General features: G+C 37.5%; 1 protein-coding gene across 1 annotated transcript in view; it reads left to right on the top strand.

The window, feature by feature from the left end:
- Positions 1 to 25,868, top strand: part of MDFIC (MyoD family inhibitor domain containing) — a 100,263-nt gene that overhangs the window by 10,915 nt on the left and 63,480 nt on the right. The window contains exon 3 of the mRNA XM_007130716.2: positions 10,751 to 10,873. Within this exon, the coding sequence (XP_007130778.1) occupies positions 10,751 to 10,873 (123 nt within the window). The remainder of the gene's footprint in view (positions 1 to 10,750; positions 10,874 to 25,868) is intronic.

The following is a 25,868-nucleotide window of genomic DNA, read 5'->3' as shown; positions in this document are numbered from 1 at the left end:
TCTTGATAAAATCACTCAGTTTAACTGAGAGGTAACAGAAAAGTTTTAAAAATTGTGGCACTTAGAATAATGATGATGCTAAAAAACTAAAGATGGGTGTTTTAAAAAAGGGGAAGAAGGTAATATCCTCAATTCCTTTTTATATTGTAACAGGGTTAATTGACTGCTGAGTAGGGGAACTGCTATAGATATGGTATCTCTGGATTTCAACAGTCAGTAAGGCAAATTCTTTCATGATAGCTTTTTAGATAAGAGTAAGAAGACTATCGTGCTTATAAAAGTGGATAGAATATGGAAGAGGGAAGATTAGGTTTTGATTGCAAAGAGCAAAATATGATGAATCAGTGAAAATTATAAGTAGATTTTGGACAATTGTGGAGAAGTCTTTGAATAATTAAGGTGTCCTAAGTTGAAGTAAGCTGTCTTCTGAGGCTGTTTCCCTATCCCTGGAAGTATTCATGCCTACTCTCCTTGGCTTATTCCTGGCGATGCTGGATGTTGATTGTTTTTAACTGAATTCATATTTTCAGGTTGAGCTAAGAGATCTTTATGAGCCCATGTCACTCCAAATTCCATGAGCCTATGAGAGTTTGGCTTTAATATGAGTATATTTGCTGATAGAAAGAACACAATTGAACTTGTATCTGAGGAGGCAGGAGTCAGGGGTCAGTCATCCTGAAAATACATTTTTAGGATGAGGAACTTTAGATTTAGATGTAAGAGGTGCAGGAGATTAAGATGACTGAGATAATGTGTCCTGGTCCCCTGCACCACCCTGCTTTTATCTAACCTCCCCACTACTTTTTTTTTTAATGGAAAGTGTCTAATTCTTTCTCCACCCATTTATTTAGAGCCCAGATTATTGAGAGATTATTTGCACTACTGCTGCATTTTGCACCTATTCATTTGCGTATCTGTATTCAGTTGCATATTCATGTAATTTTTTTGTAATTGTTTTCCCCTTTGCTGTGTATAAAACCTGTTGTTCTCTACCCACCCCCAACCTGTAAACTAGTTGAGTCAATGTCATTTTTCTCATTCTTTTGAATCGAAACACACCATAAGCTTCTAAATGCATAAGAAGCCCTTTGAAGGAGTGAATTTAGATTTTGCTCAGAATCTTATTATTTTTCAAAGTAATGGTAATAACGATTAGCTGATTAAATTGATTTAAGTATTTAATTCATTCAACAAACATAGTATATCTGATTATATAATAATATAAAATTATGAAATTTTGTGCATATGCTCATTCATCTGTTAAAAATGCTTTGGTTATCTTAAAATGTTGTTTTGGACAATGAGATTTTAATCTGTGTTAGAACATAGGCTAAGCAGGTAGGTTTTGCAGTGTTTCTTAAAGTGTCATTAAGCTTGAGGGTTTTTTTTTTTTCTTTTTTTGGATCAGTGAAGAAGTAAAATTCCAGAGCCTCAGGTCTTCCTGAAACCTGCCTTATCTTTGGTTTTTAAAGGTTACATTTGGGAAACATTTGTAGATTTCCACATTGTTCTTAGCCTCTGGGAAATAGAGACCCAGATTTTTTTTTTTTTTTTTTTTTTTTTTTTTTTTTTACTTTTCCCAGACATTTTAGTCTCAGATTACTTGAGATTTCATAATCCGGAATACACATAGATGATCTGAAATAATGCTGGTATTTGAATGGAAGAGTAAAAATGAAAGGTTTAAAGTTTACAGATAAAGGAGGTATGAATATAGATTGCATGGCAGTAAGAATATACATATTATGTAGATTATAAATGATTTATCATAGATTAAAATCAAATATTTAATTGAAGTAGCTCTAACATGCAACAGTCCCAAATTTTAAGCATGAAGAAAGCTGCTAATGCTCCTTTCTATAAGAACTAAGTGAATTGTATACTGATTAAGTTTTATGAGGTTTTATAAGGATACCTGCCAAGGACCATCATTTATATTAGTTCTTCGCAAAGTAAGCATATAAAGTACGGATAACAAGTAGACCAATGTACTTGATGATTGGCCCGTGCATTTACACCTACCTCTGCCTAGTTCAAAAGAACATTTGAGGTAACTTATAAGAGTACATTTTTAAAGAGAGATTCAAACAGAATAATGGGAAGTATGGGTAGCCCAGGAGATCCAAACCTGAGGGAAAATAGAAATGTACAGGTATAACTGTAGGGTCCAACCCGGTTACTCAATTTTGTCTGCAAATTTGAGGCAAAAAGAAAACATTTTTCCCTCATAAGATTTTCATTGTCCATAAGGAAAAAAAAATAACATATAGCTTCTCAGAGGAAGGAATAGTTTTCCTTATATTCAGTCTGGAAACAGATTTCTAGCACAGTTTCTTACATAGGGATTACTGAATAGATAGATAATGTCCTCAACAGTATCCCTAAGGTTTTAAAAAGGTGCTTATTGTAATGACACTTAATGTAATACTAATAGTAAGTGTGAATGAGCCCTTATTGTATACCAGACACTCTGCTTTCCAGGCATGGTTCCGTTTATTTCCGCATCCACCTTCTGATGTAGGTACTGGTGTTATACCCATTTTAAAAATTAAGAATCTGACAAAGGTTACATAATTTGCTCAGGATTCACATAGTTAGGGGTGGACCCAGGCACTCTGATTACAGATCCTGTGCTCTTAACCATTTCTCCAGTAAAAAGTACAGTTTAAGGAGAGTATTTCTGTCCCAGAGAACCTAATGAGAGTCTTTATTTATCAGGAAGGATTCAAATATCTGGACTTTTAGGTGACAGTATTGTCTCTATTTCTTGGAAAACCATGGCATGAACAGTATTGTACATGTTTTAAAAGTTCATTCGTAACTTTGACAAGCTCATTTCATCCTCATACAACATTACTAAAGTCTTCTGTTACTCTTATTTGTTAAAACCATTTAACTATTGAGATAATAAATGTGCTTGACTACAAACTGTTGGAAAAGAAAATCCCTCTTCAATAGTTTGAATGATTGTCTTATAGAAGTAAGTTTAAGTTTATTATTTCTACCTACAGTGGGCAGAACTAGAACTAGTTAAAGATCACCTGTCGGTGTATTTATGCTCAAAATAAAGAACAACTTACTACTGAATCAAACTGATGAAGAATAGAATGTGTTCCTTTATGGGATATCATTCCTTGGAATTTTGGAGAAAGGCTGAGTATTGCAGGGGGCTTTCTATCCTGGGAGGGATATGAAATTAGCTGAGCTGCAAGATCCTTTCCAACTCTGCATTTCATCATTCTATTTCCAATTTAATATCTATTTCTGAGACTTACTCTGTAGTCTCATCAGTAAAATTGAGCTAACGTTTTCTTTATTGTATGGTTGATGGGTTCTGAAGATCAAATAAATATTATATATTAAAGTCCTTTGAAAATTGCTAATACTGTAATTATAATAATTCATTAATTCTTTCAACAAAAGGAAGCATTTTTTCTTTTCTTTTTTTCTTATTTAATAACTACATACAAGCTGAGTGGCTGTTATATGGCACATATAATATTTTACATGTATTATTATCCAATTGACTTATTTTTAATACATTTAGATTTTTCTCTCTTTTTAATCACCATTCACTTATTTTATTCCCCAACTGCCTGAGATAAGTAAAACTCTCAAAGTTTTAAATTTAGATAATGCCAACTAGGTAAAATATTATACAATTTAAAATCAAATGGAAATTCTGTTTACCTGACTCTGTCTCATTATCCTTTAGCAAGAAAAATCAAGATTGGAGACAGATTGCTTCTCACCATCATGCCCTTCTTTAGAAAAATAGCAAAAAATAAAGAGTATTGATCCTGTAAGATAGACAGTCATTTCTGAGTAGGACATATTATAGTTAAATTGATCCTTTAGAACTATTACTTTTTTCCTTTGACTCTTTGGCATAATTCATGCTCATCATTTTCTTTGAAAATTAACTCAAATCCTGTGCTTTACAGAGGGTTTTCTAGGTTTTTCTCCACTTCCTTCTAAACACCCTGCAGTGTGTATATGAAGTTTTGGCTCTGTTGTTTAGGCCTTGCGCAGACTCAGATTTACAGATTTTTAGAGCCAAAAAAGTTCTCTGCAGCCATCCAGCTCAGTGCCTTCATTTCTGGATAAAGAGAATGAGACCCAGCCCCAATCACAAAGCTGGTCAGTTTGTGAGCCAGAATTATGACCCAGGGCAGTTTTCATTCCCTTTTGTTGTGTAGTTGCTTGATTGTTCTGTGTGTATGTTTGGTGTCCCCAGCTAGAGGACTCGTTGTCAGGGACCAAGCTTTTTTTCCCCCTCATCCAAAGATTCTCCTTCATTGTCCCTATTCAGTGGAGGCACGATAGAATGCTGGGAAGCTAGCCATTTGGTAGCAGATGCCAGTGGTATATGACTATCCTTTGCTCTAGTGCTATTTTTAAACTGTCTTCAATTTTTGTATTAGTATTGAAAACATATTTCTTATATGTTTATCTATTAGTGGAACTGTTTAGTGTTATATGGAATTCAGGTTTTGTATTCTCAGAGTTGTCCTGACACAGAGACAGAACTAAATACCTCTGTATTAATTACTGATTAGATAAAATTGTACTTTCTGGTAACTTGGAATATTGTGACAAAGGGGATGAGAAGCAAGGTCTGTGTCTCAGTGTTTGATGGGCTCGTCTAAGTTTTCTGTAAGTTGTATAGTACAGAAGAGCTTACCTAGCACAGCGCCCCTCAAACCTGGCCATATATGATGATGACACCCCCCTCCCCCCATACCACCTGAATTGGGACCCCTGAGGTTGGGACTTGTGTATCTTTATGTTAAAGTGCTCTGTGGTAGAGAACCATTGGCGTGGAAGAACAGCGTCATTGAGATAAGGTCCCCTGTTAAGAGAAAGTTGCTAAGTTGGGAAGGAGTGCTTGTATATATATATAGTTGGGGAAGAATGGATGTGTATATAGAAATCTTGTAGAAAGATACAGATTGATTTTTTGCATCATTGAAATTACTTGATTGCTTTTGGGATATGTCTTTTGGGCCCACATAACAGTTGAATTGCAACTACAAAACTTCATAAAGCCAGAAAGGAATTAACTAAATAAGGACTATGGCTTCTGCTGCTGCAATTCAGAAGTGATAGACAATCTACACTGATAACAGAAATCTTTTATTAGAAACTGCTATTTTGTCATCTTAATGAATAGTGGCTAACCCAAACCTATTGAAAGTTGTAGTAAGATTGGTTCTGTGGCTGGACATCATGGGGCCCATTTTACAGTTATCTATCAATTAAATCTCACTCACATTTATTCAATATTAGATATAACTGCACACCATTTATGAGTCTTACATATTGGTATTCCATTAAATATTAAAGAGATGTTAATAAAATAAAAAGATATGTTAGGAAATCACAGAACAGTCAAGTGGTCACAGAAGTTTATAAAAGTGGAGAATTAGCAAGTCAATTTAAACTTGGAGTTTTTTCTGAGCCTTGCTTTGGGCTGGGTTCTATGGATTATAGCAAAAGACTGAGACCAACTTTTTTTTTTTTTGAATTTTATTTTTTTGTACAGCAGGTTCTTATTAGTTATCCATTTTATACATATTAGTGTATACATGTCAATCCCAGTCTCCCAATTCATCATCACCACCACTTTCCCCCCGTGATGTCCATACATTTGTTCTCTGCATCTGTGTTGCTATTTCTGCCCTGCAAACTGGCTCATGTGTACCATTTTTCTAGGTTCCACATATATGTGTTAATATATGACGTGTGTTTTTCTCTTTCTGACTTACTTCACTCTGTATGACAGTCTCTAGATCCATCCGTGTCTCTACAAATGACCCAATTTTGTTCCTTTTTATGGCTGAGTAATATTCCATTGTATACATGTACCACATCTTCTTTATCCATTCGTCTGTCAATGGGCATTTAGCTTGCTTCCATGTCTTGGCTTTTGTAAATAGTGCTGTAATGAACATTGGGGTGCATGTGTCTTTTTGAATTATGTTTTTTTCTGGTTATATGCCCAGTAGTGGGATTGCTGGGTCATATGGTAATTCTATTTTTTAGTTTTTTAAGGAACCTCCATATTGTTCTCCATAGTGGCTGTATCAATTTACATTCCCACCAACAGTGCAAGAGGTTTCCCTTTTCTCCACACCCTCTCCAGCATTTGTTGTTTGTAGATTTTCTGATGATGCCCATTCTAACTGGTGTGAGGTGATACCTCATTGTAGTTTTGATTTGCATTTCTCTAGTAATTAGGGATGTTGAGCAGCTTTTCATGTGCTTCTTGGCCATCTGCTATGTCTTCTTTGGAGAAATGTCTATTTAGGTCTTCTGTCCATTTTTTGATTGGGTTGTTTGTTTTTTTAAAATAGAGCTGCATGAGCTGTTTATATATTTTGGATATATATATAAAGCTTTTAAGCTTCATTAGGTCCCATTTGTTTATTTTTGTTTTTATTTCCATTACTCTAATAGGTGGATCAAAAAAGATCTTGCTGTGGTTTTTGTCAAAGAGTGTTCTTCCTATGTTTTCCTCTAAGAGTTTTATTGTGTCCAGTCTTACATTTAGGTCTATAATCCATTTTGAGTTTATTTTTGTGTATGGTGTCAGGGAGTGTTCTAATTTCATTCTTTTACATATAGCTGTCCAGGTGTCCCAGCACCACTTATTGAAGAGACTGTCTTTTCTCCATTGTATATCCTTGCCTCTGTTGTCATAGATTAGTTGACCATAGGTGCATGGGTTTGTCTCTGGGCTTTCTATCCTGTTCCATTGATCTATATTTCTGTTTTTGTGCCAGTACCATATTGTCTTGCTTACGGTAGCTTTGTAGTATAGTCTGAAGTCAGGGAGCCTGATTCTTCCAGCTCTGCTTTTTCCCCTCAAGAGTGCTTTGGCTATTCAGGGTCTTTTGTTGTCTCCATACAAATTTTAAGATTTTTTGTTCTAGTTCTGTGAAAAATGCCGTTGGTAATTTGATAGGGATTGCATTGAATCTGTAGATTCCTTTGGGTAGAATAGTCATTTTCACAATATTGACTCTTCCAATCCAGGAACATGGTATATCTCTCCATCTGTTGGTATCATCTTTAATTTCTTTCATCAGTGTCTTATAGTTTTCTGCATTACAGGTCTTTTGTCTCCCTAGGTAGGTTTATTCCTAGGTATTTTATTCTTTTTGTTGCAGTGGTAAATGGGAGTGTTTCCTTAGTCTCTCTTTCAGATTTTTCATCATTAGTGTATAGAGATTTCTGTGCATTAATTTTGTATCCTGCAACATTAGCAAATTCATTGGTTAGCTCTAGTAGTTTTCTGGTGGCATCTTTAGGATTCTCTATGTATAGTATCATGTCATCTGCAAGTGGTGACAGTTTTACTTCTTTTCTGATTTGGATTCCTTTTATTTCTTTTTCTTCTCTGATTGCCATGGCTAGGACTTCCAAAACTACGTTGAATAATAGTGGTGAGAGTGGACATCCTTGTCTTTTTCCTGATCTTAAAGGAAATGGTTTCAGTTTTTCACCATTGAGAATGATGTTGGCTGTGGGTTTGTAGTATATGGCCTTTATTATGTTGAGGTAGGTTCCCTCTGTGCCCACTTTTTGGAGAGTTTTTATCATAAATGGGTGTTGAATTGTTTGCTAGTATTTTGTTGAGGATTTTTGCATCTATATTCATCAGTGATATTGGTCTGTATTTTGCTTTTTTTGTAGTATCTTTGTCTGGTTTTGGTATCAGGGTGATGGCGGCCTCGTAGAATGAGTTTGGGAGTGTTCTTTCCTCTGCAATTTTTGGGAAGAGTTTGAGAAGGATGGGTGTTAGGTCTTCTCTAAATGTTTGATAGAATTCACCTGTGAAGCCATCTGGTCCTGGGCTTTTGTTTGTTGGAAGATTTTTAATCACAGTTTCAATTTCTTGTGATTGGTGAGACTAACTTTTGAGCTAAGACATTTAGTTTTCAAAGGAGGCAAAGTTGGATAGACTGATGATTGTGATTTAATAGTAGTTACATATTTATAATTTCTTGAATATAATGAGACAGAGGATGATAATTTTTCTTTTCTTTTTCAACTTGAGGGCTCCTGGGATCATCTAATTCTAGAATTTCACAGATAAGGAAACTTCAAAACACAATGTGATAACTGTCTCTTAATAAGTATCCAGAGCAGGAAGAACTTTATTTTCCTCTTAGTAGTGTGTCACTGCGAAGTTATGTATGTACGGATCACATGGCATTTTCATTTAGTCAATGGAGAGTTGAGAGGGTCTGTGTTTTAGCACTTGAATATTGGCCATGATTCAAATGTGAGTCAAGTGTGTCTAGAGGCTTTATTCATACCTATTTTCTTTTAGTCAGCAATGCTTCATAATGCCCTGATTTCATGAATTAATTTTAATGGAATTAAACTTGAACAGCTCAAAATTATATAATTAATTTCATTCAGCTACAATTAGAATTACTAACTGAATCAAGCCTACTAGCGTGACACCTGGCGGCAGTCAGCTACATGACAGTAGCAGCGAGTATGTAGGACTCTGCGGTGAGAGAGTTCCTGTGTACTAGTGAGTTGGTAGAAAAATCTTTTCTGTTGATCATCTCAGAAAGGCTTTGGGTTGACTGTAGCAGTGGAAAGATTTCTGGAGTTGTTTAAAAAAGTCAAGATTTTAATTGAAAGTAACACATCTCAGGAAGATTACATTTTCTCTAGGATAATGCTGAGTAAATGTTACATAAATCTAGAACATATTGGTTTAGCATGCTTCTAATTTATATTTTACTGCTATCTGAATATGGTTTTGCTTTCTAAAAATACTTAGCATTGAAGACCCTATTTTTTTTCAGAAATCTTAGCCTCTGGATTTATTCCTGAGTGTCCATGTATTTTCATGTGTTGAAATGTGTTTTATGGCAGAACTTTTCAATTGTGAAATCCCCATGGTACATGAGAAATTTCTGCATATGCAGAAATTTTTTCCTTCCACTGGAAATGTTAATACAGTTGACTAACAACTTCTGTTTGAATCTCTTTCCTTTTCCTTGCTTCCATGGCTTGACATTATCTAGTTTTTCTTCCTTCTCTGACTCCTTTCTAATTGTACAGACCCCCCCTGATAGTCTTCTTTTAATATACTCACTCTTTTGTTGAGTGTATTCATTTGAATGGCTTCAGCAATCAGGTTTAGGAAGATGACTGTTTCTCACTATATGTTATATGTGACTTGCAGATTCAAATGTTCCACTCTAAACTCATCCACTAGACTGTTTACTCCATGAAGGTCTGAGCTGTGTCTCGTAACTGATTGTATCCCCACTGCATCGTACGATGCCCAGACATCTACCATGTACAAATATATATTTTAAAAATTATTCTCCTGGTCTCTAGGTTTTTCCAGTCAACTCCAGACTAAGAGAACTCATTGCGGCACACGGGCCTCTCACTGCTGTGGCCTCTCCCGTTGTGGAGCACGGGCTCCGGACGCACAGGCCCAGCGGCCATGGCTCACAGGCCCAGCCGCTCCGCGGCATGCGGGACCCTCCCAGACCGGGGCACGAACCCGCGTCCCCTGCATCGGCAGGCGGACTCTCAACCACTGTGCCACCAGGGAAGCCCTCCTTTCCCATTATTTATCCAGTTGTTGAAACTCTCATCAACTTCTACCTGGACTGTGCTAAGTTTCCCTTTTAGTTTCCCTTACTCTGCTCTCCCTCCTAGATGCATCCATACTCCAGTGATTCTCAAGGATGTAAGTAAAGTAGAATCACCTAAGCCCCCTTCCCCCAAATTAAATTAGAATTTTAGGGCATGGGGCCCAGGAATCTTTTTTTAAAAGTCCCCTGAGTGAGTTAAAGTACAGTCAGGATAGAGAACCACTGGTGTGTACAAGTTCATTAATCTTTCTTATGTGTGGCTTTGATTAGGCAATTCATAAAGATTCAGTGGCTACTGTCACTTATTTATCTCACTTTGAAATAAGGTCCAGATTTTTCACCGTGGTATTCAAATATCCATAGCATGTCCCTATTCAAACTTTTACCATCTTATTTCCTAATATCACTCTTTAAGTACTTCACAGTGCAGAAAGTTGGAACTTTTGCCCAGGTGTCTGCTTTTTGAGTTCACCCATGCTGTTTTTCCACCTGGAATGGCCTTTCTCCCATCTCTACTTTGAGAATTCCTGCTGATCCTAAAGACCATCCAATATGCAGCATTTTCTATAGCACCTTTCTTGAGCTCTCAATACTGATGAGTTTCTTTTTCTTCCTTTGAAACTTTTTTTTAGTGCTCTAGACCTCTTATAATGTTAATTTTACCTTGTTATAGTCTGCTTTTTGCCTGAGTTATGTTCCTAATAAGACATTGCTTTTCCTTACTTCTTGGCTTCCCCCTTGAGAACCCATAAACCCACATATAAATCTCTCATCTTCTTTGATGCTTTCCCTGCCACCCCTGCCCTCTGCATGTATGGACTCACTTCCATCCTTAATGTAACCGTTCTACATTTTTCTATTATGGCAGATCATTTGCTATTTCAACGACTTCTTTACGATAATCTTAACATAGTTTTTACAGTAAAATCTTCACTGCTAGTCATATAGTAGGTGCTCAGTAAAGCTCTGCTATTGAGTCAACATATGCAACAGTTACTAGAGATACTGCTTCCATTTCTTTAAATTATGGCAGATTTAGAAAAAAATCTATAAAATGAAAAAATAGAAAAATATGTAACATTTAATGATAAATATATATATATTTTTTTATTTAGAAAAATGTGATAAAGAAAATACTGAGAGAGTTATAACTCAAGCCACTGATAGCTGCTTCACACATGGAGAGATGCAAGACCAGTCCATTTGGGGAAATTGTTCGGATGACGAACTCATCAGAAGTAAGTATTTTTGGAGAAAACTGGAGTGCTTTGGGGACATGACTATGATAATATGCTCTCAGTTAATCGTCTGATATAATTCTGCTAGAAATCTGTAAATCAACAGAGTTCATCTGAAAGTGTTTTTCATGAGTCTTTTTAAATGCAGAGCTAAAAGCAGGGTATAAATAATACTATCTGTCAGCTTTCATCCCATCTTTAAAAAGGAAGAATTGACCTATACATTTTGGACTCCATCCTCAGCGAGATTTAAACAAAACTTAATACCTTCTTGAGCAGTGACTAAGTAGAAGTCAGACAGTTCTAAGTATAAACAGACTGTGAAACTAAAAAGATAAAGACGGAGGTAAAGGACAATGAGTAGTACTTTGGTAATGCCATGTGGTCCTTGTTCTTCTGGCCAAATGATTCCAAACTGTTTTTCACAGTTAACACTTTTATCACTACTTGGCTTCTTTTTATTCTCTTTCTCTTCTTAAAATTGCTCTGTAGAATATATAAGAAGCTTTGGTTTAGTTTTGTTTTACTCTGGGAATACACTGAAATGTCAGTATCTTTTGAGTGCTCTTCAGAATGCCTGTCAATGTCAGGTTTTACTTGTTCTGGTCGCTAAATTCCCCCAGGTGGATTCAAGATGAATTTGCCATATAATGAACAATTTTCTGTAGTGAATGTGTAAGTAGAAAGAACACTACTATGCCACACCTGGAAGGGCATAGGAGTACTACATCTTTTGAAATTCTCATTCATGGTAACAGAATTATCGTGTCACTTCTCAGTTTTCCAGAGTAGACAGAGGAGAAGTTTTATTCTGGGAATCAAGTGTTGTTTTACTTTATTTTTTTAAATTTAATTCTTCAGTTCAGACAACTACATAATACAGACCCTTTTTTGTGTTACATATTACATTTACTTTGAATATTGGAATATTGCCTTTCCTCTCTAGAATGCCCAGTATCTGTCCCTAACTGAAACCAAACAGAAAAAAAGCAGATAGAAGGAAAAAGCCAACTTTGTAGAAAACAAAAAATAACAATAGAAACAGTACTGAAGGAGACTTCAAGTTTTCAAACAAAAGTTCTAAAAGTGAGTGTGTTTTAGTTTAATTTTAGAACCATTTTGGTTTTTTACACTTTTCTATTTGGGAAGGGAATAGAAAGGAAATGAAACTCAGAAATTTGTGAGGAGCAAGATTTATACAGCTTTCTCCAAAGAATCAAATAAACATTATTTCAAGTAAACATTTATCGCCGAAACATATATTGGTTGTCTTCTATCTAAATATTGACTCTACTGTTGTGAAACTTAAGGTTTTGTGAGATACTGCCATATTTTATCTGTGATTTCCCAAACAACCAGAGAGTTAGAGCGAGAAGGGGTCTTACAGACAATTTTAACTTCACCTTTTGGGAGGCATAATTGTTTGCTCATGTTTTTTCCCATAGTCACAGAATTTTAAGTGTGTGTGTTTCATTTAATTGATTTATTTCCCTAATCTCCCTTCCCAGGGCCCACACTAGGAAAACGTGAGTAAGAACTCTTAGGACAAAACCCAAAATATAAATACTGTTGTGTAAGGATGTGGCGAGTCATATTAACATGTTAAAAATTTTTTGTGCTATTTGATGAAGCTCATTTTAGTTGCAGAATTCATACAATTAAAGGGAATGGATTTAAAATGAACTCCTCTCTCTATTGTCTATACTGGTTACATGGACAGTGATAAAAAGAAAATATTGTAAAGTGCATGAAATAGATTCTTTATTGAGATGATGATGCAGCCTGTACCATGGGGCACTGGAGTATTTGGGAACAACTGTCTAGTTGCCTACTAACATGCACTGAAGGAATGCAGAGAGAGAGGTTAATGGCCCCCTCTGAGAGGGCTGCTGGGAAAACTGACAGATGAATGGATATTGGAAGATAATGGCCAAAGACAGTATTGCTGCTCTGGCCCAAAACATGTTGCCAAGAATTTCCAGATATTTGTGGGTGACTTTGGACTGTGAATTCTGATGACAGAGTTCAAAAACTACATTTTTGTTATTTTCCTGGTCATACTTTTCTAGACAAAGGCTACTCTGTTGGGTCTACAGAAAAATTTGCTATCTCGATTTGCTGGTATGGAGCATTTTATGTCATCTTTAAAACCAACTTAAGTCTGGATAGCATTTGCAAGTTTGATAATCTGATAGCTTCTGCTATTCCAACTCCCAGATACTAAACTCTACAAACCTAGCCTGACTTTCCATCTTGGGCTTTCCCCATTGAGTCGTTGGCCATCTCTGTGTCATTTAACATCTGTCTCTTTTAACCCTGCAGTTAGGGAGATGCTTCAGCATCTAGCCCATTTTGGGGGCCCAGTGAGTCTTTTGTAATAACAATAGGCCCTGGAAAGAAGGCGGTGGCTCAGAGCTGCATGGGGGAGGAGGGGAACATCTGTGGTGAGTCAGGACTGGGCTGGCTCCTGTGCCAGAGTCCTGTGTGGCTCCCTGAGCACCGTGGAAGAGGAGGACAGCTTGCTCTCATGGAATTGATTTTAGTTTCCCACTGTAGTGCGAGGTTGGCTGGATGGAGGCATCATCAGAAAAATGAGGCCGGCTAGGGTGTGGGAACATTTTCAAATGTGCAGCCCACTCTTTTTCCAAGCTTCCATGGGACAGTTCAGCTGCATAAGCAAGAAGTGAAGGGGAGTGACTGTTTAATGAGACTTCTTTTTCTTATCTATTCTTGAGAGTGGTGAGTGAGGGCTGGCCGCTAATGTCTCTGTTGTCCCAGATGCCTGCTGCCTTCTTTGTTGGATGTTTAAGGCATAATTTATAGGGGACTGTTAGCTGTCAGTGTGATGAGGCTGTTTTTACTTTTCTGAGAATAACCGGGCTCTGGAAAGTCAAGGGAGTGGCTGCTTTGGAAATTGTATTCTAATTAAAGGGTGTATTCTCAGGCCTCATAAACGAGATCCAAGCTGAGAATAATTTCCAAATTATTCTGTGAACTTTAACCCTGACCTCAGTGGACCACCCACTTGTGGCTCAAAGTTGGTGCAGGCGCTACACAGGCCTTCCAGCTTTGTGTGCCTTCTCTGGTCCTTCTAGAAAACATCACAGGTGGCAGACCTGAGGTATTATGCTCTCAGGGCCTAGATTTCAAATTGGTTGCCCTTGAGTTGCTGACTTATTAGAATCCTTTCTGGAAGTTATAAATAAAGGAGAAGAAATCCATATGGAATCGAACATTTCAAATAAATAGGCCATACACAATCTGGTCAGGGAATGTGCATTGTGATTCTCTTTCTTATGAAATTTAAATGAAAAAGATGATTCCAACCACTTAAATTTGTTAAAAAAAGTCTAAATCAGCTCAGTAAAGAATTAAAAACATAAGGAGGTTTTGTGAGGAAATTTTATAATTGGAAAGGTTTTTTTTACTGTATCAATTTTTATCCTTTTTACAGTTTAAAAGTCATTCGTATTTGGAGAAAATATTTTGGGGTATAATTCAATTTCTGGAATGGGGCTTACATTTTAGAGTTTGTAAGAGTATCTTTCTATGGTTAAGACTGGCTTTTCCCCTCAGATTAGCATATATGGGACAGTATAGAATTTGGAGCTATGCCTTGTTTTACTAATCACTAGTCCTCTGACTTAGTGGAATAAATGTTGCAGTGAAGTGACTTCCTCAATTAATATTAATTTTTCTATTTAACCCATAATATGCATAAACTGATAACAGGCAATAGGCAACATTTCATGTTTTAATTAGACTAGAAAAGGAACAGAAGTAACATTTCATCTCAGTCTTTGGGGGGATTTCTAAGGTAGGAAGGAGTGTGTCTGTTTGTGTGTGTGTGTGTGTGTGTGTGTGTGTGTGTGTGTGTGTGTGTGTGTGTGTGTTACTGTGCTTATACTCATAGGCATGAGTAAATTTTCCTTTAATTTAGGTCAAATTCTACTATTCTAATTATTTCCTATGGAGAGAGAGCTTACATTTTTCTTTGTTCTTCTTTCTAAAATGCCTCAGGTCTCTCTCTCAGTTTTTTCTAGGTGTTTCTGAAAATTCTTACTACTTAACTTTATCCTCGGACATTGCTTTTTACATAAACGCCTCCTAATTCTAAATGTCATTACTTCACCCTAGAAATTTTCCTTAGCTTCTCTTCTGAAATAAATTTCCCATTAAATGAAACTATTTTGCTCAGCCAGTTCTCTCCTTTGTGATTTTGTAGAATTCCCATGATCTGAAGCAAAGTTAGAATGCTCTACTTAAATGGTAATCCCCATTCTATTTAACCCATTTATTCATTTTGAAGAGGTTTTAGCTCTCATAATAGTAAGCACTTAATTGGTAGTAGAACGCAAGCCCTCGTTCTCTAATTCACACTCGCCTCTTCTTTATGGAGCTGGTGCATCATGCTTTTTCACTTACACTTCTACTTGAAACCTTCGTCTTGGCGTCCTCCGAGTTTCCTCTCAACAGGCTCTGTTGTTAGGAACTCTTATCATTTCTTTTACTAGCCTTTGCCAACTTATTGCTGATCACCCCTTAATGAATACCATTTCATCACATTAGGTAATGCTTCCTCTATCTAAAATACTGAAAGAAAGGCAGAGACTACTCAGGTGTACTATTTATATACTTAGAGCATTTCTCACTTTGACTATAAGGAAAGAACACTGAGAGGTCGGGATTTAAATGTTTTCAGCGGCTCTCATGTTTTAATGCTCATCTCAGTAAGTATTATTTGGTTTTCTTTAGAATTCACTTTATATAAAAGAGGCCAAAAACAAGCACCCCACCCCCTTTCCCCCCAGGTAAGTACCACCCAGTAGGACTGGGAGATGTGGCTTTCCTGCTATGTTTCTTAGGTAATCTGGGAGTCTTTCCCTAATATCAATACTTCATTTGGGAGCAAGTCATGGTGACTTCTATCTTGCTTAGTGTCTAGTCCTCTATTTGTCTCTCAGAAGAATTCTCTTTTTTAATATGCTGACCAAATGGTGATGTAGCTACAGTTCGGATGCTTTACTTGTTGCTATAGAGAGGAATCTTTAACCATCAATCAATCCAAAACCCAACTCATGGTTTGATTTTAGGGTTGTGTGGATAATCAATAGCTGTTTTTGATGGCTACCCATATTTAACACATTGGTCAATGATAGCCATTAGCCTGTGTTCTAGAATGGAGCTCAAGTTCCCTGACACACTTTTTCCTCGTGGTGCGTGCGTTAACCCATGCTCATCTGGGTTCTGCCCAAAAAGCTAGGGAGAACGATTGTCCATGTTTTGTTTTCAGCATCTTAGATTCAGGGACCTGGAGACCAATGAAAGCTGACTGCAGGGTTCAGACCTTCAATGCATCATTAGTACTGGTGTTGAGCAAGTTCCCTAAACTCTATGAGATCAAATTTCTCATTTTTAGAATGGAGGTACTAATTCTGTATACCTCATTGTGTTATTTTAAAGGTTATACAGGAAAACGCATTGTATGCTTAATTAGCACAGAGCTAAGTGGGTAAACACTCAAGTGAATTTATCATTTTTTATTATGATTATTCTTGGGCCCAAGTATCAGTTATAAGACTTTTTTTTTTTCTCTCTGTGGTTCCAATGGGTTACGCGTCCAGACATCCTGGGTACAGAGGCCAGGTCTTTCTGAGACCACTGATATTTATGTCCATAACAGTAGCCAGCATAGTGGCTGCTACATGGTTTATGATTAATAAATGCTTGATTACTTAAGTGTATTGAATTAATGAGAGGAGGGAAGAGATTCCTGGTTCATTCATGTCAAGTTCCATATGGAACTTCCAAGTTCCATAGATACTCTAATGATGTAAAGCTATCAAGTCCTAAGTTTGACTGCTGTTCACTGATAAGGCTCTTCTGAAGCGTTTTCAGTGAACTATGGCAGTGCTCTGGATAACGTTTATTGTCTGCCTAGGTGGGTAGGGATGACGCTTTATGTAGGGCCTTTTTTGGTCCCCTATTCCTTATTTTTCTTGCCTACGTACAAGAAAAAAGTTTGAGACTACTTTAGTTCCCTTCCTTCCTTCTTTATCCTTCCTTCCCTTGCTTTCTCCCTACCTCCCCACCCTCCTCCCTTCTCTCCCTCCTTTCTTCTTATATCTTTTAATGCCTTTCTAAGTTAGTTTTTATGTTTTGTATTCTATAAAATACAATATTTTTATTATTGTTCTTATTATTCCTATTAATATTATCATTTAATCTATTACTTTACCTTTCATCTTTATCAAATACCATGACGCATTCAATTTCCAATCTATATCCTACTACACTTTCGTTAAAGATTTTCAGATATTCCTAAAATCTTTTGCTCTTTACTGGGGGAGATGAGATGGTATTGAAGTACAAGTGGTGGATGAGGGCCTAGTGAGGGAGCCAGATTTATTCCTTTCCCATTTGGGAGTTCTTTGAACCTCAGGGAGGAGCTGAGGCCTGGGAACTAGCTTAGAGACCACCCTGAAAATGCTAACCACTGAAGAAATAAATAACCTTTAATGATCAAGACCATAAATACTGCGGTCTAGATAATTTTAGTTCTCAAACCTCAAACTTCCTGGATCTGAACCCTGTGAATTTACTCATAGATTATTATTTGTAGAACATGTGACTATAATGAACTTTCAGGATTAGGAATCAAAATATAACTTTGAAACCTGAATAAAAAATCAGTTACATTACGATGGAGTGCTAATAGTGTGCCAACATTGTGTTGTGTTGGATACAGTGATGAATAATACAGGTGCGGTCTCCACATTCAGAATTTACAGTCTGGTGGAAGAGACATACAGTTCATCTTGAAATGATAGTGTGTGTTTTGAATGCTGTGATGGGAAAGCGCAGGCGGCTGTGTGTTCACATTTGAGGAGCACAAATACTCAGGTAGGGGAGAGTCCAAGAGGGCTTTCCAGAGGTAGTGGTGTCTGTTTTGACACCTGAAGGAGTTGGCCAACTCAAGCAGAGCAGGGGAGGGAGTGGAGCCAGAGTGTTCCAGGCCCAAAGAACAGTACACCCACAGGTCCAGAGGCAAGAGAGAACATGGCCAGCTTGAGGAGAGTTGGAGAAGTTTTGTGTAAGCTGGGATGTAAAATGTGAGATGAGGGGTGAAAGATGGAGGGAAAGAATCTGTTAACAAGGGTTGAGGGAAGATGGAAGGTATTGAAGGGAGAAGTGACTTAAATTTATATTTTAGTTTGGCTATATTTTAGGGTGATTGCTTTTGCAATAGTTAGAAAATAAAGAAGAATGGGAAGGACTGAAGGCATTAGGAGATCAACTGAGCCTGTTGTGTTAATCCAACTGAGAAAAGAAGGTGGCTTGGACTGGGGTAGTGGCAGGAGGGTTTGCAAGTAGATGGCTTCAGCTTTTTGTAGGGTACAATCAATCAGTAAGACCTCTGGGGAAAGGGAATGGCAGGTGCTGGGAAGGAGGCCAAGGTTTTTAGTTTGGACAAATGATAGTTGTGATGAAAGGACAGTGGGGCAAAGGAGTTAAGGACATTGTCCAACTAGGGCTTGAAGTGATGGGCTGTGAATGGCAGATGGGTAGAGAAAGAAGTAAAGACAGGAAGGATCTTACAGATAAGAAAGAAAAACCAGTGATACTAATGAATCCCTAAAGATTTCTGTTTTTTTTTTTTGTTTGTTTGTTTTTTAAGAAACGAAACAACAGAGGTATAGATGCAGTAAGTGAATGGGATAAGTGGAAATAGAAGGTGGGTTATGAGAATGGGAAAGAGGAATTTAAGACTTCGGAGGTGGAACAATCCCAGGTGAGGAGAAGGACCGAAGTGTGGCCCTGAGGATGGGCGAAGGAAATAGCTTTTCCTAAACCCAGAGTACTCGATTGGGAAGAGGTTTTGGAAGCTTCATAAAAATCGCCGTATTTGGCAGGTGGGGAAACAAATCCAGATGTTTCCTCCAATCAACATGGCAAAGCTGGGGCTTTATCTATGTTTTTCTTGCATCTCAACCTCTTGAATTCCTCACCAAACCTTAGTGGCTAAGAAGAAGGCAGCCAGTTTCCATAGTTCTTGAGAACTTGTCTCTGGGTCTTTGCTGCTTTGTGCTAAGGTCAGTCACCTGTTGTAGATCAGAGAGATAGTAGTTTGATATTCTCTAAGCTGAGGACCCTGAAATGAGCAAAGAATAATACACATGGTTTGAAGCTGCTAGTTTTCTTTACTGGAAGATTCTAAAGGATCTTCTCCGTCTAGTCCAGTAGACGTACAAAATTGGGACTTAAAAAAAAGATTAGTATCAATCAGTGTGTGCGTATCAAATTATATGTGTGTGTATTTATTTTTTTCTTAATGGAAGATGTCTCCTCACAATAGTTAGCTCTAGGGAATAATGTGAAATTGAGTGAGGACATACTGGTGAAGAAGACTTCCATTTAATATTCTGTATGCTATCTTCTGCATTGTATTTTCCCCCCCATGAGGTGAATTATTTTATTGTATTAAAAGCAATAATATTTGAAAAGGAAAATTCTCCCATATAGCAAAAAATGATCAGGGTGAGAGCCTAGCTTCCCAAAGCTGCATTAGAGCCCAGTTACCTGTAGGAAATGCTCAGGTCACAGGTAAGCCAGGAGATTCCGCTTCCTTCAGGTTCTGCAGAAGACAGGACCAGCTATATCATTTTGGAGATGAAGAGCAGTGTAAGATGAGAATGCAGGGCCCCTTGTTGAAAACTTATGAATCTCACCGTGGCAACAGCAGAGCGTTAAACCAAGTGCACTGGTCCTTTTAAGCTTGGGGCTCAGTGCTCTTGCACGGGTCACATGCCTATGAAGCTGGGCCTGGCTGGAGCCTTGAGAGAGCAGGGATTTAGTTCTGGTAAGCAAAAAAGGTATACCTTGTACGCATTTTATAATTTTTTTAGTATGTTCCTGAAATTCAAGAATGAAGGAGTTTTTCTGGGCTTGTCAAATCAGTTGCTATGTTGTTAGTCACAAGCATGAGTAGCTCCGATAGCTACGTGAGACAGCTGCCATGCGGCAGGCTCTCAAAGGGAGACAGTGGCTCCCAGCTCTTACCCAACCACAGAAGGGGTGAGATCTGCTTCCAGCTTTACCTAGGCTCAGTACTGAAAGTGAGGGGCTGCATCGGATTGCGGAGCATTGGTGGAATTCCCTCTCCACTCCTTTCAGGGGTTCCATTGCTCTTCAACTTAGCACAGCTGGGAGTCAATACTGTTACTTGTCCCGTGCTTCTTTCAAGGAGTCCTTCAGGACTTGGTGGTCAATCCGAGCTCCATGGTTCTCCACCGGAAGCTGGATTCTTCCCAAGTCCCTGGGTTCTGTAGCAAGAGACACAAAAGTCAGGGAAATCTCTTTTAAAACCCTCAGATGCTGGTTTAGAGGGTGAAATTGCATTAAGTGAGCCAGAGAAGAGAGTGGGTGGAGAAATTTGTTCTGCTTTGGCATATTATACTTAATTAAATACATTTTCCATGGTTCTTGAGAACTTGGATTGGGAGATTTAAGATTCCCACAATCTCGAATTGTCACAAATAATTGATTCATGCTGGTGTGATCATAATAAGACCATACATCTCATCTTTGGATGCTGCCCATACATTACTTGTCTTTATGAAAAAGATATTCACCTGTCTTCTATGTAGAGGCCTGTCTTTGCAGGTTATCTTCTCCATATTCCTTCAACATTACCAAGGTGCTGTCATAATCACAAAGGTGAGTGATAACGTAGGTTGCAGCGGTGACAACAACACACCTAGTGAATAGTGTGATCGTGTGTCATTAACATTGTCTTGCTAGTCCTCTGAGGTAGGCTTTTCTCATTGCACTTCTCCCATATCCAGTAAACTTTTTAAAGTCTTACCAAATAGCTCTGAATATGAAAATTTACTACTGGGAACGTAAAATTAAACCCATATTCTTACATATTTAGGACTTCAATATTTTTCACTTTAGCCAATTTAAGAGGGTCGACTTTAGGTCTGGCTTTTTGCCAGCAACAGAACAAAAGCCTTTCAGTATTTTTTATTTAGATATGCATGACTTGCCTTTTAATTTTTTAAACAAAAGATTCCTTTTTAATTTATTAAATTTCAAAGATTATACATATAATGTATATATATATATAAATATACTTATGAGTCTGTTTTTATAGAGGGTTGAATAATACTTTTGCCATGAAGTCCAAATCTGTTTGCACTAATTCAAGGCAGGGTGAACAATTAATTTCAGGCTACTTTAAATTTGAGCCTAGTTGCCAATCTGGTACCTGGAAAGTTGATGTGAAGGGGTGTTGGAAGTACATTAATTTCCTGTTTAACATTGCAAATCAAATGGCAGAACCATAGTCAGTCGTTGTGTGAACTGGTGTCGGGTGTAATACAGCTGTGACTCTTTATTCATGCCGTCAGCTCCACCTTCTAGCATAATCAATTTTATGCTTAACTAGTATCTTGTGTGTCCTCTAAGTCAAGGCTTCCCAGTGTTTGACTGATACAGAGCTTCTTTTAATTTCTTTGAAATCACATCAATTCTTGCCTTCTTTAACTTTAAAGACTTTATGTCTATTTCACTTTAGCCACCTTACAAATATGGACACACCTTGGACCTTGCTGTCAATGGGATCTGCTCTATTCTAAGATTTTGAAATCAGAAATTCACTTTCTCCTTTCTTCCTGCACTTTACCTTAATAATAATTATGCCTAATCTGCTAACTATGTTCTTTTCCCCCATAGTATCTCATCTCCTCCTTCACTTCACCTACCATTTTTTTCATGGCCATCTGGGACCTGCAAATGATCCTTCATTATCCCCTAAATTCTACAACCTTATGCTGTATCTGCCAAGCTTACACTGAAACTAAGGTAGCCGACCATACCATCAGTCTTCTCACTTCCCATTCCAAGGGCTGTGGATCATAGACCAAAAATGTTGTGCTGCAGACAGAAGAGCTCTGGTATAAATACGTGGTCTCTAATCTCAATTAAGGCATCTCTGCTAGTACTAGAGGTACAGTTTCTGGTTGATTTCCACTTGTGGTCCATTCTTGCCTTTTTATTTTAGGACATTTTTTAATAAGGACTCAGATTATGTTCTCATTCCTTCATCACAGAGACATGTTATGTTCTATTTAAACACCAGCTCCTTGTATTCAAAGTCTGTTCTGGTCTGTGTAGCTGATACCTTATCCTTTCTTGATCTATGTTATGGAAGGGTTAAATACAACTAAAATAGGCTTCTTATGGGTCACTTTTCTCAGTCCAGTGGCCTCTTCTCAGTCCTCATTTTTTCTGTAAAATTTGATAGGACATGTTTCCTTCTTGAAATTCTTCCTCCTCCTGCTACACTTCCCCCTCTTTCGGCCTCTGTAGCTATAACTGGCTTCCTTTCAGTCCCTCGGATGCCCTGAGTCCCTTTCTGTCTCTGGGCTTTTGCATTCCAGATCTCACCGCAGGCTTAATCGTCACTTCCAAAGGGAGGCTTTCCCAGATCTCTCAATCTAAAATGGGTTTCCCTATTTCTCATAGCACCTTTTCCTTCCTAGCCCTTGTCACAATTTGTAATTTATTTTTGCTATTACATGTCTAATATCTGCTGGCTTTACGTTGCATTCCTAGCAATTAGCATTACTCTAGGACCACAAGAAACTTTCAGTAAACTATTTTGGATGCATGACTGTGGGAATAAAATAAATTTTACTCTGTCCTCCACTACTTCCTTTCATGAACTTTTCCCTGAGTTAAAATATGTTCCTTGCTCTTCCCTCTACCTGTAGAGTATTTTCCTTCTCCCAAGCTTCACTTGTGTTACCTGTCTTTCCACATCTCCAGCCAGACATCTGTGATTTCTGCCTCATTTGGACTTGCAGAGTATTTATCTTCATCTCTCCTAAAGGACTCATTAATTTCAAAGTTGTAGTGCATGTGTGGATGGCCCTCTTCCCTGTCACGAGCTGAAGGCTCCTTAAAGGCAGTATCGGCATCTCATTCAGTTTTGTATCCCTCACAGTGTCTAGCCCAGGGCCATACATGAGAGTTTGTTCCCAATACGTACATGTTAATTGTTGAATAAATGAAAATCGGTACCTTTTGACTGCACTTAGCTTCCCTGTAGGAGTCTGATGGCTTTGAATTGGTTAAGCTGTAGTAATTTGTCTTAAAACGTGGACTGACTTTCTTTGCTTCTCTTAAGGAGCTAATTTTCTGTCTACAGTTCATGCATATCAAAGGATGCTTTTTATTAGTTATATTAACAATGTTATTACTTAGAGCGTTTTATAGTTAATGAAATTTTTCAAATTGATGATCTAACTTGGCCTATCAGCAACTTTATCAGGCAGGTGGGATAAATATTGTTATCCATAGATGAGATTGAGCTCAGAAAAGTCAAGCAGTGTGCCTAGGGCTGCACAGCTAATATCCCGATTACCTAGCAGTGATTCTCACATGGGGGGGTGGAGCAGAGGAAAGGGTAAGGACTTTGTGCTGTTGTGGTCCCCTAGAGAATGCATTAAAATCACAGGGGGAGATGACAGTTTTCCCAAATTATAAGCATATTCCAAGGTGATAATTCTAATCCATTTCCTAGTTGGGATTTATTGCCATTCTACCACGATGAATGATATGACTGCATCCTGCCTTTGTCTTAGGTCAGAAAAAAAGTTGGGAAAGTTACAGTCATACTCCTTTGGAATGTCATCTTTGTTGTGATAAATTCAAGACAATTCCTGGGATTAATATATACTTGATATCTTAGAAAAAAAGCCTTCTTTACTTTTCAGAACTATTTACTCATTGCTTCCATGAGAACTTGTTCTCATTTCAGGAGATGGGCAAAGAATCTTGGCATCTGCCATTCTTTTTGTGGTATGAAGATAGGCATTTTCCTTCTGCAACAAAAAGAGATCTTAATAATGGAAACTGAAGATCTGGGGGATGGGGATGGGCAGGAGTTTGATTCTATAGTCATACCCCTTTGTGCAAACCAGTTGTTCTCAACTCTTCACATTAGCTTAAAAACAGGCCCCACCCCAGACCAATGACCTCAGAATCATTTAGGAGTAGGGTCTAGGCAATCTTAATTATTAAAAGCTCCCCAGTTAGTTCTGAGGTACAGCTCAGACTTAGAACTCGTAAAGTTTTTAATCAAATATGTTGCCCTACAGCAAATAAACTTGTATGATAAGCTGAAAACTAGTTTTTTATTTGACCATTTAAAGACTTTTCTTTTTTTTTTTTTTAAAGTGGTTCCTTAATAGTTGTGACCATAAGACCCAGAGGAACTGATGGATATGGCTGCCTACTGGGGAGATCCCAGGTGCTGGCTACCTGTCTTAGCCCTTTGGGGAAGTTGTTTTCTCAAGAGATGTTTACATTGTTCAGAATGTGTGTTTCTTTAATTTTGCTATGTAGCACTTTAAGTTTTATTACATTGGTAAAGAACGATTATAATTTGTACCTCTAGCCTTATTAAATGAAAAGACTTGAAAATCTAAAATTTGATGTGACCATAAGGAATTATGGTGTATCTTAGGATCTTGACATTTATGAAGTCAAAATCGAAGTTTGTTACGTTAAGTCAAATGTTTCAAGTATGAAAACGCTTTTGCCTGTTTTTTTTCTGAAGAATTACAAATACTTGCTTCTTTCACCTGCTTTAGACACTATGTTCCGAACTAGAGTAAGCTGTCTCTTTCAGTTAAAAATTTCCGGAATAAGCAGGCTTCCAAACACTATATCTGACTGTCTTATAGATATATTGGAAAGAATATCTCCCTAACTATTAAAGCTAGAGTTTGTTCTTAGAGTAAAGCAAAGTCTCTTATAATAGAGATACAGTTTACCTAAGAGTCATATTAAGAAGTAAAAAAAAAAAAAAAATCAGCTTTTTGAATAATATATGAATTCATATGGTATCAGTGGTATCTAGGCATTTGGGACAAAACATAATTAGTTTCAATTCCCTTTGAGAGGGAGATGTGGATGTTAAAATAAATTGCTGATGAAGCATATACTTTGGAGAACAGTGTATTTCAAAACTTTGTGCAATATCAGCTATTTCTTTCAATGGTATGGAAGTATAGCCTAAGACTGAGAAGATTTATTAGGGGCGGTTTTAAACCATTCTTACTATATAGAAGTTCATAGTTTGCTACTTAGAACTGGATACCAAAAAGAAGAATAATAGCAAATATTTATAGGCCTGCTTGGAAAACATTAATTCTATACAACTTCTGGCACCATAGTTTGTAGCCAGTAAACCAAATACTAATCACTTGCTTGTATAAGAATAATCAGTATCACAATATGTAAATATTCAAAAGGGCTTGGTTATATAGTTATTACAAGTTACTCATTTACAAAACACTGAATAATGGACCTACTCCAGAAAAATCAGCACTTACAGAGTAAGAAGACTTAGATTTGTGCAATAAATATATTCTGAGGGAATGGGAGAAAATATTTGCAAATGAAGCAACTGACAAAGGATTAATCTCCAAAATTTACAAGCAGCTCATGCAGCTCAATAACAAAAAAACAAACAACCCAATCCAAAAATGGGCAGAAGACCTAAACAGACATTTCTCCAAAGAAGATATACAGATTGCCAACAAACACATGAAAGAATGCTCAACATCATTAATCATTAGAGAAATGGAAATGAAAACTACAATGAGATATCATCTCACACCGCTCAGAATGGCCATCATCAAAAAATCTAGAAACAATAAATGCTGGAGAGTCTGTGGAGAAAAGGGAACACTCTTGAACTGTTGGTAGGAATGTAAACTGATACAGCCACTATGGAGAACAGTATGGAGGTTCCTTAAAAAACTACAAATAGGGCTTCCCTGGTGGCGCAGTGGTTGAGAGTCCGCCTGCGGATGCAGGGGACGTGGGTTCGTGCCCCGGTCCGGGAAGATCCCACATGCTGTGGAGCAGCTGGGCCCGTGAGCCATGGCCGCTGAGCCTGCGCATCCGGAGCCTGTGCTCC

This window comes from Physeter macrocephalus, chromosome 5, assembly GCF_002837175.3.
Source record: "Physeter macrocephalus isolate SW-GA chromosome 5, ASM283717v5, whole genome shotgun sequence".
Classification (NCBI taxonomy): domain Eukaryota; kingdom Metazoa; phylum Chordata; class Mammalia; order Artiodactyla; family Physeteridae; genus Physeter; species Physeter macrocephalus.
The sequence above is the reverse complement of the archived record's forward strand: the minus strand, read 5'-3'. Positions and strand labels throughout refer to the sequence as shown.